Source organism: Patagioenas fasciata, chromosome 3 (assembly GCF_037038585.1).
Source record: "Patagioenas fasciata isolate bPatFas1 chromosome 3, bPatFas1.hap1, whole genome shotgun sequence".
NCBI lineage: Eukaryota > Metazoa > Chordata > Aves > Columbiformes > Columbidae > Patagioenas > Patagioenas fasciata.
Window position 1 is genome coordinate 84498263 of NC_092522.1, and position 14865 is coordinate 84513127.

Here is a 14865-nt window from a genome sequence, read left to right on the forward strand (position 1 = left end):
CCAGTTTCCTGTATCTTGCTCAGCCTGCATGAACTCTACAAATCCCCACATTCATCCTCTCTCAGTCCAACTTTCATTTGATTTGATCTGTTTCTTAAAAGACACATACGTTGCTGGCTGTGTCTCACACATTCTGTGGGCCTTACTCAAGCTACTTGTTCATTGAGAGTACAGACACCTCAGATGGCAAGAGGTATTCAAAGAAAGAGGCAACCAGGATTTGCTAAGGAATGGAGGTCTCACACTGAGCAAGAGCTGCTGTGGTCATTGAGTGTCTGTGAAATAAAAGGACAACTCTGCTTTAAAAGGATCTACTGCCAGTGTTATCTGATGTCTCTTTGCATTCAGTGGGGTAGCAGTACATCTGCAGTTAGTATTTTATCTGTTTGGGGTCTTTTTTCCACACTGAGAAAAGCAGCAATGTTGGTAGCTCAGTGCATGACAGAGAGGCTAAAAGCATCAAAAAGAAGCCATTGTAAAATTAAGAATAATGATTACTCTTTGTCTTCAGTGACTGACAATTTAACTTGTGACAATTGCATGTGCAAGGTTATTGTGGAGTGGCAAATAAAATAAACTGAACGCCTGAAATAAAATTGTTGAGAAAATAGTAAGATGTGGTGTGAAAGATGTGAAGATTTGGAAGTGTGGACTGGATGATTGGGTAGTGAGGTGGACTGTGAACTGGCTGAAGGAAAGAAGCCGGAGAGTTGTAGTCAATGAGGCAGAGTCTAGTTGGAGGCCTGTGTCTAGTGGAGTCCCTCAAGGGTCAAAACTGGGGCCAGTATTATTCAATATATTCATCAATGACTTGGATGAGGGAATAGAGTGCACTGTCAGCAAGTTTGCTGATGACACCAAGCTGAGAGGAGTGGCTGACACGCCAGAAGGCTGTGCTGCCATCCAGTGAGACGTGGACAGGCTGGAGAGTTGGGCAGGGAAAAATTTAATGAAATATAACAAGGGAAAGCGTAGAGTCTTGCATCTGGGTAGGAACAACCCCAGGTTCAAGTATAAGTTGGGGAATGACCTGTTAGAGAGCAGTGTAGGGGAAAGGGACCTGGGGGTCCTGGTGGACAGCAGGATGACCATGAGCCAGCACTGTGCCCTTGTGGCCAGGAAGGCCAATGGCATCCTGGGCTGTATTAGAAGGGGGGTGGTCAGTAGGTCGAGAGAGGTTCTCCTTCCCCTCTACTCTGCCCTGGTGAGTCCACACCTGGAATATTGTGTCCAGTTCTGGGCCCCTCAGTTCAAGGACAGGGAACTGCTGGAGAGAGTCCAGTGCAGGGCAACAAAGATGATTAAGGGAGTGGAGCATCTCTCTTATGAGGAAAGGCTGAGGGAGCTGGGTCTCTTTAGCTTGGAGAAGACTGAGGGGTGACCTCTTTAATGTTTATAAATATGTAACGGGTGAGTGTTATGAGAATGGAGCCAGACTCTTCTTGGTGACAACCAGTGGTAGGACAAGGGGTAATGGGTACAAACTGGAACACAGGAGGTTCCACTTAAATATGAGAAGAAACTTCTTCTCAGTGAGGGTGACAGAGCACTGAACAGGCTGCCCAGGGGGGTTGTGGAGTCTCCTTCTCTGAAGACATTCAAAACCCACCTGGATACCTTCCTGTGTAACCTCATCTAAGTGTTCCTGCTCTGACAGGGGGATTGGACTAGGTGATCTTTCGAGGTCCCTTCTAATCCCTAAGATTCTGTGATTTCTCATCTTTCTAGTACAACTATATTCTTTTGCATGAGGTACCAAGACACTAATCATACCTTGTTCTCTATTTTAACTAATTCTGTGTAATTTGTACTTCCATAATTAAGACAAAGACGAGGAGTTATCCATTCTCCTTCACAGTGATTTGCTATTTGAGTCCATTTATGCATCCTGTTCATGTAGGGTAACTCACTGACATCACAATGCTTTATGTTATACGTAGACTGGAATCAATCTTCTGTGAGTTAGATGTGTAGGTCTGGGTACACTGCCTTTATGCATGCCTGGAGTCCAGATGTTTTACATCCATTGCTTTACATCATTTACCACATTAGCTGAACATGCCTGAAGATGCTTCATCTTCTGTCTGCAAAGCTCTTTACATCCAGAACTGCTTAAGGCTTGATACCTACAGACAACCTTGAAATTTTCACGAAATGGTTGGCTCACTTATGTTCCAGCCCATACTCTTCAAGAAGTGAGGCATTAGGGGGTCATGTCTTTTGTATAGGATTTGGTCATGATTCTTGGTCATTTCAATTTGGATTAGATTTATCTTCTTTTTTTTTTTTTTTTGAATATTTGAAACACTTTTAGCAACATATCCTGAATGCAAAGTGTATAAGCCTTGTGTGGAGTTTCTGTGAAGAGAACAATTCTCTTTCCAGTTCCATCAGAAGACCTTCACATTTCTTAAAATTCAGCACAAGATTAGCCATGCTGGCTGGATTCAGTGTTCACAGAGGTATTACATTACTCACAGCCTTAAAATTTAGCATATATCTGAAAACATTCCTGTGTATACACAGACTGATATTTGTAGTAACAGGTCATATATCTTATTATTGTGCTTACTTGTTATTAATATAAGAATTTACAGGCTGTCTTTATGCCAAGAAACCAGTCTGATTTGACATAAGACCTTGTAAAACACAGCACAATTCTCACTATCTGAAATGAGGAATGACAACTGTGCACATTCACCAAAGGGTGAATGTACTTCTACTGAGATCAATGCAAAGAACTTCCAAATTCCAGCATCAAGGGAATCAGATTATCCAGCCAAAGTAGTGACATATTCAGTGACTGAGAATTTCACAGCCTTCCTGAAAACAAAAGGCATGATGTCCTATAGGACAGACTGTAGGCAATAGCCACTTGCCTTCAAAATGATAGAAATACTGCTCACATTATATCAATGTCAGTGCTTTGCTTTTAGAAGACTGCATTTCATTATATTGCATGAATTTGCAAGGTAAGCTCATCTTGTTTCATACTGTAATGCTGGTGAATTTAGGAGGTTCACAGTATATTGCAAACTAGCCTTTAAATACAGCAATAAATAATATAAATAAATATCTGGATAAGAAAACAGCTTTTGAAGTCATAAGGAGAGCATGAACTTTCTGTTTTAGAAATATAACTTCATTACTTTTACAGTCTTCTGTATTTCTGTTCCAGCCTGGGGTAAAAAAAAATAAATCTGACAAATCACCGTATCTTTTGCTAAATGTTTAACCCTTATTCTCTTACTTCAGCAACATTGTTGTCTGAAATTTTAATCTTAAGTACTTGATCAACACTTTTGCTTGATCAGAGTCTTATATATCACATAAGCTGAAGTATTTCCAGTTAAGATTTTTTTTTTTTTTCAGTAGAGGGTGTGATTTGTAAGGTTTGACCTGAAAAAACAGGCTAATTGACTTTCATTGGATACCAAAATATCCATACATTTATGTCATTAAACCAACTTTGTACATACAAATATACATAGCAATCAGGTATTTAAGTTTTAGCTGAAAGAAAAAAGTAATAAAATCAAATGACACATGTTAAAAGCAGGCTTTTTAAACAATCATGACAATCATCACATTTATGTATTTGTTATCAGAGCAAATTTAATACTTAGGAACCTATTTATATACTCAAATTTTGATAGCAACTGGTACTCTTCAGAGTGCATTTGTTTATGCCTGTCACATAAAATATTTTAAAAAAACCCAACTCATCAGCTAATTGAGTTGAATGGTTGAATATGTCAGCCTGATAACTTGTTTACTGAATTTCAGCATATTTCTTTCACAAAATAAACTTTTTTTTTTTTTCCCCAAAATTCATGAGCCATAACAGCAAGTTGTTCTGCTACAATCCAAGTTCAACAGATCTCTACAGAATTGGTGATAAATTCACAATTATTGAAGAAATTATATGAGAGAAATTGCTAAAATTTTGCAACAAGCTATTTCTAAAAATTCATTATTCCCAGCTGAATTCAGTGCATGAGGCTGATGTAATCAAATGCCTATGTTAAAAGCTGTTTATCTCTGTATAACACCACTTACAACCCTGGTTCAAGTAAACCATACTTGGGACACAACGAGTCTTAAGGATATGCTGCTTTTAAATACTCTCAAAGATCGGACAAGCCTGGGCTTTGGTCTGTGAGGTTGTTCATCTTCTCTCTGTCTGATTGTTTACTCTTCAGTGGGTAAGAACAGAAATATTCCTAAAGTAACTTGACGGAGCTGTTTGTTAGGAAACATCCTTTTAGAAACAAAGACTCTACTATTGTAATACCTTTTAAAAATTATATTTCTAGATTCATCACCCTTAAAAAGGGGTGCAATTGGTCACATTGGAATAATGGTGAGTACTGAACTTTACTGTGTTCTTAAAATGTAAGATGAACCACAGAAAACTTTGATGCTTTTTGAAATATTCCACACATTTCAGTCTGGAACAGCAAATTATGTTCTTAAAATTCTCTCTGGCATTTAAAAGTTGTGTCCTCATTTTCCAAATAGGTTAAAAGTAAATGTAATGTTAAAAATAAAAAAAAAAAGAACTGTTAAAATGGCTACCTTAAGTGTAAGACTGGGACATATTTCACAGAAAAAGTGGAAAATCTTGTTTAAAAATTATAGTAAACAATCAAATATTCTTCAGTGCACGTAATTAGTATGTACAGTATAATTTAAAACTGAGTATTGATGACTGCTGATGATCTCTTAAAATCTCTTATAAAATATAAATAGGATAGCCAAGAGAGGATAACTGATAAAACCATGACAAAAGGTTCTCTTTTCCTTTTTTTTTTTCCCCCTCTTTTCCTTTCCTCTCCACTTGGACTGAAGTTTCTTCTGGCTTCTTCAAAAAAGTGCACACACGTGCACACATATATATTAATTCCAAAACCATTTTTCTAAATTTCCAATAGACTTGTATTCCTGGTGTCTTTTCACATGATCACAAGCAAGACATGCGTGTGATTCCCAGAACCTAGGAAGATGCACTGAGAAATCCTTCTTCCAGTTGAAATAACTAAGGTACATCTTGTTGTTTTTGTCAAGCATCAGAAGATATTCTGCCAGCTCTCTTGGGGAAAGAAAATCTTCCACATGTATGAAAGAGTCTGCTGGAATGTAATTCTCATAGTTTTCTCTGGAAGGGCCCAATACAACTGGTACTGATCCGGCCAGAAGAGCATTGTAAAGTTTCTCAGTAATGTAATCTTTGTGGATTGAATTTTCAAAAGAAAGGTAGAATTTGCAAGTGGAGATAGTTGGAATCAAATTTTTATCATTGACGTAGTCTCCAAAGGCTTGTCCATAGGTATGGATTTCAATGTATTTGCTAAGCTCATTGTAATACTTGACTCGAGCGTGCTCAGGGTTCCAGTTACTTACAACCCAACAGACCAAGTTTTCCTTACTTGGCACTTCAAATGTAAAGGAACCTGTACCGACCATCATGAAGCCATAAGGCACCTGAATGTCTGAATCACGCCGATAAGTCAGGGTCAGGTTAAAGAGGTGTTCAATGCCACTCTTTTGTGGAGTATGGGTTGGAGACTCCAAATTCATCCAAATCCACTTCTGGAATGGTGGCCTGGCTTGCTGAGGTAAATTGGTCAGATCCCAGCTAATGTCCCTGTGATGGATGAGAACAGCATGGGATCTGTTATATAGTGAGCGGTCAATAGTCAGATGGCACCCGTGGATATTGAACATCGTTTGGCAGGATGTTAGATCGAATGTCTGACCAAATGGCCAAACCCAGATCAAAATAGTAGTCTCATTAAGATTATCAGTTTTAGAAGAGAAGAAGCTCTTCATTTTCAAAACTGAGCTGGCTGATTCTATAGGACCAGAGATCCAGCTATTTGTTGGTTTGATATAAATTAATATAAATGCCATGAAACAACCAAGGACAATGAAGATAATAAAAAATGGCCGGAAAATTCCTTTAGATGTCGATGTCATAATTTGTTCTGAGAAAAAAGAGAGGAAGAGAAAGAGAGAAAATAACATCAGGTATTAAATTACATATATATGTCCTATTAAAAAAATCAGACATCAGGCATCAAAATTGATAGAACTTCAATATCACTGAGCTGTAACCTCAGAAATTTCCTTTGAGTGGAGAGGGTGTGAGTTCTTGCGTACTATTCATTACAAAGTGACAATATTTCTCCTCTACACATTAAAAGCTAATTGACATAAATTAAAAGGAGGATTTTAATGCATCTCATATTAGATATAAGTCAGTATATATCTTGGGAAGTCTTTTTGCTTAGAACCTATGCCAAGAGTTTAAGAGAGACACAAGACATACAAAATTACCCTTTGATTCTGTCTTTGTGCCTGTGTGAGGGATAACATGCTGCAGATTGAGTGCATTCACATTTGTGTGTATAGAGGTATGGAGGATATAGGATTAGAAGAATGAAAAATGAAGGGACCGGAACTTTAATTACGTAATCAATGGGACTGTTAGAAAAATAATTCATGCCTGATGGCTACATGGGGATGAACATTCATACCTTCTCCAGAGGACTCCTAAAATAGTTAGGGAAGGAAAACAGTAATTGAGGTTCTCAGCTCCTTTGTTTCCATATGCAACCTCACACAGTTCCCACATGAAGAAAAATGAGTAAAAATATGTCTTTAAATATTTCATTATGCTTTTATGCCACAGCATTGTGTTAGAAATTAGGAAAGGTAGAGATATGTTTCATCTTTGTGAGATGCCATTTTTTTCCATGGGGAAAAAAGGTTGAGGAACTTGTATAGCTTCCTTTGTCCTCTGGTTATCTCTTCCTGAAAGAAGTGATAACTCTCTTTCCAGAGCTTCTCTTCCACATGGTTCTTGTGAAACTTAGCAAAGTTAGGGATTGCTTATCACTAACCTTTGCTCCTGAATGTAGTCCTAGAACTCAGAGGTGTTCTAAACATAAAAACTGTTAACCATGTTAACTGTTGACATATGACATACTCTGAACTATGACATACAAGGGAACAGGAGTGGAAGTTAGTCACCAAACCCAAATGTTATTAATATACTAGCCTACTGTAGAAAGGCAATTCTGTAGTGCATTTCAATGACTACAAAATTTGTCTGGCTTTCTTTTTCTGCATATTTTTAAATTATTTGAGTTTTTGTTACCTTTACTAGCTAGCTCCACAAACATGTTTTATAAAAATCACGCCCCTAAATACGTACTTCAAAATATAATAAATAAATAGAATCAGAATCATAGAAAGCAGAAAGCATTTCGGGCCTTTTAAGCGAGTTTCATATCTCATCTCCTCTAACCTGTGAAATAAGTAGTCAAATTCAGAATCCTAGAATCTGATTTAGGGGTCCATTAATGCAACATAACATTGCTGCTTTGTGAGTGTAAAAACTGATGCATGAGTGTAGCACTACAGTTACAACAAAAACGTTTTCACATTCATTTCTGAAGAAAGGAAAAAGGAGAGAACATCATGCTTAGATTTACTCCAACATTATCTATCTTGAGGAAAAATGAATTTGCCATAATGTCTCCCCTGTTTTGGGAAGGCAGATGGTCTTAATTCTGGTTTTAGTTATTGCAGTTGGTTCACCTTATCTGGGTGTCAGACACCCACCCAGCTGTTCTCTCACTCCCCATCCTCAGCAGGACAGGGAGAGAAAATAAGATGAAAATCTCATGGGTTGAGGTAAGGATAGGGAGATCACTCACCAATTACTATCACAGGCAAGCCAGATTCACCTTGGGGAAAATTAATGCAATTTAATGCCAATTAAATATATGAGGGTAGTGAGGAACAAATACGAAAGTTAAAATAGTACCTCCTTCCCCTAACTACTTCCCAGGCTCAACTTTCTCCTTCATTCTCAACTCTCCCTGCTCCTGAGTGGTGCAGAGGAATGGGGAATGTAGGTTTGCAGTCAGTCCACAACAATTCCTCTCAGATGCTCCTTCCTTCTTACACTTTTCCCCTGCTTCAGCATGAGTCCTTTCCATGGGATACACATCCTTCAGGAAAAAACCTCTGCTCTCCATGGGCTGCAGTTCCTTCAGGGCATAGCCTTCTGCTCTGGCATGGGGTCCTCCCCGAGCTGCATTGGGGGTGTCTGCTCCACTGTGGTCCTCCATGAGCTGCAGGGTTCTCTGTCCCAGTGCCTAGAGCACCTCCTCCCATCCTCCATTTCTGACCTTGGTGCTCACAAGGTTGTTTTTCACACTCTTTTCTTTTCTTTGTTTTTTTCCTCATTCCTCACTACCTGTGTGTTTCTTAAATACACTTTCCCAGAGGAGCCACCATCTTGGCTGCTGGGCTCAGCCAATGCCTTTGGTGGATCATTTGGGGCCAGCTGGCCTTTGCAGCCCTGGCCTTTCTTCACAGAGATCACCTTGCAGAGCCCCTCTGCCAACACCTGGGCAAGGAGACCAAACATAGTTATGTAAAATATAGCAGTATGTTGAGTCTGACTCTTTTGTTTCAGCCCCTTTCATTTGAACATAGTTTAGCAGGTCCTCTCTGCTTTCAGCAAAATGAACCTGAACAGAGAAAAGGGGAGGAACTGCTGTGTTAATGGCTTTTCCACTCATCCTCATCAGTTTAAATTCCTCTGAAAGAAATGTGTAGTTTTACAGCGACATCATATTGGCCTTTTTTAGCCTATGTTGATTTTTGCTAGAAAATATATCTAGAGGGGAGGTTATAACCCATGAGAGCAGAAGGCTGCTTCCCTGCCTTACCACAGTGAAAGTCTGAGGAAGAAGGGAGTTAGGTTGAGCAGCTCTAGGAGATGAAGCTCAAGGAAAATCAAGAGGCTGAGCCGATCTTCGTGTAACACTGTTCTTCATTTCTGTACTATTGAAACCAACGCACAGAACAGGTATAGCTTTTCACTGAATGGATAGAGTGAGCTGAGTTTGAACAATAGGCTGGAAAAGGTATCTATGCACAGAGACTGTTCATTTTCTAGGGGTTGAAATGGATGAGAAATCAGAAAAGGACCTTAACATTGTGCCTTGTAACTTAGTCACCCTCCATTTAAAGGCCAAGTGATGCAAGCTTCTCTGATAAGGATTATTTACACTAAGCTCTTCTGCTAACTAATAAAAAAGCTGCATCATCACATGGCAATTCTTGCTACATAGGAAATGACCAGATATTGCGTATTCTGTTCTCTGTTTGAAATTCCAGTGTGTCTATAATGTTGCATTTGTGTAGGAAGCTTTTGAATTGTAGTGCCAATGTGAGGATAAACGCTTGTGGTTTGTGCTGCTCAGAGTACCAATATTAACATCTGACATCACTAAACAGATGAATTTACTTATTTGATCCCTTCATGAACTGTTTCTTTGCATTGTTTTGCTGCGCTGTGAACTCATGTGCTCTCTTCTGATCTGAGATCATGTTTCTTAGATTTTGCCTTCCCCAAAACACTAGCCTGCAGTCAAGACAGTGTTTTTTAGTTTTCCATCCTTTGGATTCAGAGAACTGTCTATTTGCGATGCAAACTCATACATCCATTAGATATACAGGCATCACTGACATGCATCACTTTGAAGCCACTGCTAATGGGATGGTGGAAAAGGGTTGTGAAAGTAAGACCCATTAAAACCTGAAATGAGAGGCTTGCAAGGAAACAGGAGATTTGAGCAGACTCCTAAAAATACCACTTACATATACCCTAAGGAGCGGGACAGGATTTTGTCAGAGAATTCTATTTCTCTGTTCCATTTTGTGTTAACTCCAGTAATAATTATTAAGACATGCACTGGGAATAGCAGTACTTTTTCAGGATGTAGTGCTAGCCTCAGATGCAATAGCTTCTGTGCTTCATAAAGCAAATTGAGGAACCTGGGGAATAGACCAGCAAACTCTGCCTTCATGGCTTTTGGGACCAAGCACTGTTAGTCAGACAACAGAGGAGTGAAGACGTGTGGTGAACACCTGTTGACAAATACTATTTTCTTGAAAAGTAGCTTGTCCATAATGCTAGGAAATATAGGCTGCAGTTTCTTGTTTGTCCACTAGAATTCATAGAATATTTTTTTCATAACATTCTCCAAAATGTCTTTTCCATATTTATTTATTTCCTTCTTCCCTTTTGTACCTGAGATAATCATTGATCTCCTGCTGTGATTCTCACTACAAAGGTGAGCTAAGGAGACATTTGCTACAAGACATCTTGCCAAGTAACCTTAGTTCACTCTTCCTCTTTCATGGTTTTCCTTCTACCGCAGAATAACAAATTTTCTTTTTGCAGATCTCCTCCCCCATCAGTCTCTGGCATGCCAGACTCTGAAAAGAAAACTTTGTCAAAGAAATGTGTTTACTGAGACTTTAGCCAACTGCAAGAATTCAGTACTTTTGATAGTTTTATTATAAAGTACGTTTCAGAGTGTTGTAGCATAACAAGTGTTTTCTAGGTGCTTTTTTTTTTTCCAAGTTGAAAGTATAGTATTTCACCAGTACAAGACTATTTTTCTCAGTACAAAATTTAGCAAGGCTCCTTTTAAAGTGCAAAATTTGGCATCCCATCAGCAAGCAACTCCATTTAGTACCAATGCAAACAGGGAGGTAGTAACAGGGTACCAGCAATGTTAACCCAAAGAACACTAGGCAAGGCTTGCAAAAATATACCTATTTTGTGAATGCAACGTGTTCCTTATGAAATAAAATGGAATTTTATGAAAACTGTTTTGTCATGGCTTCATTGCATCAATCTTTTCAGAAGGGATAGACTTTTTTTTCCTTTTTCTGGTTATGCAACACTGCAGGAGGGAGAAAATGTAACCTTTTTGGTCAATAATATCAATGCTTGTTTCCCTGGTATATTTTTATACTAGTTTCTCTGGTCTATCATCAAGGCTTTGCCAGTAGCCCAAAATATATCACTGCTTGCAGAGGTAAAACTTTCATTACTTTTTCTAAAGGAAAAAGACAGTATTTTAAAATTAAGATGGAGCAAAGATTTTTTTAAGACATAGACACTGAATAATGAATGAAAAAAATCACCTTTTCTGATCTTGTAATTCTTTAGTGTTTGGGGCTAACTCTTATCATCAGTTGGTCTCAGGATAACTCAAGAAGAAATACTTAGGACCTCAAAATAGTCTCTGAAGTTCACTTCTGGGGTCAGAGTGGGAATTTCTGGCACAGAGGATTTATCAAGATTGAGGAGCAGAAGGATGGGGAGGCAATCAGAGGTTTGCCCATTTAAAAGCAGACAGCTAGCTAGGTGGATACTCTGGGACTGTTAAAAGGACAGTGGAATGCAGTAGGAACTGATGGAGATCACAGGCAAACAATTGTTATTGTTAGAAAGAAGGCTCATTTGAAATTGCTCTCCCTGTCCTCTGGCATGTTTCACCAGCCTCAGCCGAGAAATATCTGCATTTATGCTAAGAGCTGTGTTTTTTCAGACCACACTTGTAATTAGCTGGAGCTTTTTCACCTGCAGTATTCAAAGAAAACTGACTGCCTCAGGGTAGTGTGAGTGTGACTTCTTATCTCCAAGTCACTGCTGTGTGGACTTGTCTCAAACTGCTTTTGCTTTAGCTCCCTGAGACTGAAGAATGCTTCTTTTTATTGGAATTAACTCTCACCTCTCCCAATTATTCCTCCTCTGGCCGCAATCGGAATGGTGGATTTTTTCCCCATGCTATCTAAATGTGGGCTTGCTTCCATGCCTTTTCTCGCCTGTCCCACAGATTCCTGAAAGCAGCCCAGTATGAAAAGGCTCAACAGAGCTGCACACAGTTAAAGACTGGAAGTTGAATGAGCTGCTAATCTCAGACTGCATATTTTTACTCTATTGTTTGCAACATTCTTTTTCTTCCCCTCTCCACCTTCTTTGTTTTCAGGTTATTTGCTCAGTTCCGCAGATTTCAGTCTTGTGTTTTGCACTTTGAGAACAGTGTAGAATAATTTTATTCGACAGTGGTGATTTTTATGTTGAACAGTTTTAGAAAAATGATCGAAGAGCACTCCGGGGATGGGTAGCCATTAAGATACATTGCTTAGGGATGCTGCCGAACCTATCACCAGAGACTGTTAAGAACAGGTTAGACAAGCATCCGTCAGCAATGAGGGATTAGATTCTGCTGCCAGGTCCTGGGGCTGGGCTAGATGGCCTCACTTGATTCTTTCCAGTCTTGTGCTCAGTGATAATATTTAGCACAAGTTCTTGTAAAATGTACCTAATAAAAGCACAAGCTGCAGTGTAAAACTGGAAAGAATTGCTGAAAAAAATGAGTAAAAAAGTAAAAAAGTCTGTCTGGAAAATTATCTTGCAAACTATGAAACAGTCATACTATACACAGTGAAAATATGAAGGAAACTGAAAAATCACGTGGACAACAACAACAACAGAAGTCCCTATTTTCCAAGGCAAAACATAAATCTTCCTGTCAATTGCTAGCTGGGGTACTGCTGCTTTTTTGAGACTCTCTGAATCTTGTTCCCTCAGGCCTTGCTGAGGAAAACCCTATTCTCAGCTCCCTTCTCCCAATTGCTGTGCAACACACAGCATGCTGCTATGGCTCAGCAACCCCCAGCCTTCCCCTGTGATTGTCATCTATCCTCTCCTTCTCCCCAGGGCAGTCACATACTGTCACTCTCCAGCTGCTTAGGCAACAGCTCAGTGGTTCCTTTCTGCAATCCAAAGGCATTAGCCAGAGACGTGGAGACTCTCAGAATAAAAGAGGGAAATGGCTACAGCATCATTTCGTACTGAAGAGACCCTATCTCCACCCCCACTGACACACATGCAAAAAAATTAAGTTAAATTACCCAAAAATCCTGTCCACATGGAGCTTTTGCAGACAATCTGGCATTAGTGTCAGGACACCCCACTTCACACTGCAGCTGTATCACTTTCTAATTATGAGTTTTTAGGTTTGTCTCAGAAGGAACATGAATACACACAATTCCTTCCCTGGCACAACTGGAAAATGCACGCATGCAAAGCTATCAGAAACCTCAGTGACACTGCCAGCCTTGGTAACATGCAGAGACAGGACCTTTTTTACCTTAACTTCCACGAAGACTTGTCCACATCACAGCTAGTTTATGAGTGATAGCATTCTGTGAAAGGGCTGGTGGCTTTCCACACTGTGCTGGCTACGGAAAAAGGGGCTCTTCAGTACCATAACTTAGTGGCAAACTATCTACCTTGTCAGGAAAGTGCTTTTTATCTTCCTGAAGATAAAGCTCATTCTAGCCATGCAGCACTAGCCAATCAACACTTCTTTCAAAAGCCCTGAATAGGCTCTGCAGCAAATGAAGCTGATCAAAGAAAAGCTGCTCCAGAAGCAATTAGTTTATTTCTCCCTTTTTTGCCATGTGGTTTTGGGACAGCAAACTGCTGTTCTCTCTGATTCTGCCAGGACTGCAGAAAGGGCTTTTCAGTAGCTTTGCGGCTGGCTTGTGAAACTGCAGCCGACCAGCTGAAATATGAAGAATATACCTGTGCAAGCTCTATGTTTGTGATGGCCGCCAGCCCACCTGAAAGCCCTAATTAACTCACAGTAGCTGTGAAAAAGGTGTGAGCTAAGCCAAGCAGAGATGGAGCATGAAGTGGCAGAAGAAGAATCATGGGCTTACTGTCCATGTGTGTTCGACTCCACGTTCCAGAATCACAGTTACTTTTGGTTTTTTTGCCTATGATATAGCTCCCTAGTACAGTGGTAAAAGACCTCTCCTTGGAAAGCAGACAAATCAGAATCAGGAAAGAGCAGACGACACCTACCTATAATAGTGAATAGCTGCTATATGGGACAATACTTCTGTGTCAAAGCAAGACTTTCGGAGCTCTAAGCACCAGCTGTTTGTGTAGATATGGTTAGAGATTGTGTGCAGCAGTTACTCTGCTGAATCTTGCTGCATAGGCAAGCTCCAAAATTTTAACTGGGATTTGATGCTGCTTTTTTTGCAGATACAACTGCATAGATCTAGGGGATTCTGCCAGTGGCAGCATAACTCCTGATACAGCTCTGTAGCCAAGAAAGAAAGCCTGAGAGGCCTCTAAAAATACCATAAAATCCTCATAATCTGATCTCTACTTAACATTTCAATTCTCTGCCTGCCTAGCACCTTTTCCTTAAGAAACGTAATGCCTCTGGGTTTGAGATCTCTACTGATGTAGCTGTTTTTTTAGGATACAGGTCTATGTTCTTTCTTCAATTTGCAAAGTCGTAACTGCTATGGATAGTAGTTGCCAGAGAGACAAAAACTGCCCTAGAGAGAAAAGGGAGCAACTGAAGTGCTTAAATCTGGTGCAATCTGCTCTGTTGCTGAAAGGGAGAATGCTATTTAGGAATGCAGAAGAAAGGTGATGATTTATAGGACTATTTTTTTTTTTAGTATGTACATATTCTTTGCAAATAAGACCATTGGTTTTTTCCCGAACAGGGTAGAAGGATGGACTTTTGTTTTAAAAATTCAGCCAACTAAATTGGATTTCTTGACTATTCTGAATAAAGAAGTGACTAAGTATTGGTCAACAGGACCCATGATGGCCAGGAGTCCTCATCTAGGTTCTGCGGGTTGTTGTTTAGATGACTGAGCAGAGCTCCTCACTGCTCTAGCTTTCATAAAAGAGCACCAGTGACTCATGACTCAAAGCTTCAGGTTAGAGTCTGTATATAGAGAATAAAAATCCTTCGTATGATAAGATACTGAGTTCCAAAAATGATGTTTGCTTATTTTCCATCTGGGAAAAGTACAATTGAAGTAAATGATGTAATGTAGAATACTTGTGAGTGTAAGGATATGAGCACTAAATTAATGGACAATTGGAAAAATGGAAGCATTGCACACCCATTGCACACCAAGACTAATATTTTTCAAGGTGGCTTGTCT

General features: G+C 39.5%; 1 protein-coding gene across 5 annotated transcripts in view; it reads right to left on the minus strand.

Annotated features, from left to right (window-relative positions):
• Positions 1-1689: 1689 nt before the first annotated feature.
• The window catches only part of FUT9 (fucosyltransferase 9), a 108778-nt gene continuing 95602 nt past the window's right edge, over positions 1690-14865 (minus strand). For 4 of the 5 annotated variants that reach the window (XM_071806745.1, XM_071806744.1, XM_071806741.1 and 1 more), the window contains one exon: positions 1690-5987. In XM_071806745.1, the coding sequence (XP_071662846.1) occupies positions 4900-5979 (1080 nt within the window). In that variant the 5' untranslated portion in view covers positions 5980-5987 and the 3' untranslated portion in view covers positions 1690-4899. Of the gene's footprint in view, positions 5988-10114; positions 10300-14865 lie in introns of those variants that run through there. The other variant, XM_071806742.1, reaches the window with a different exon arrangement.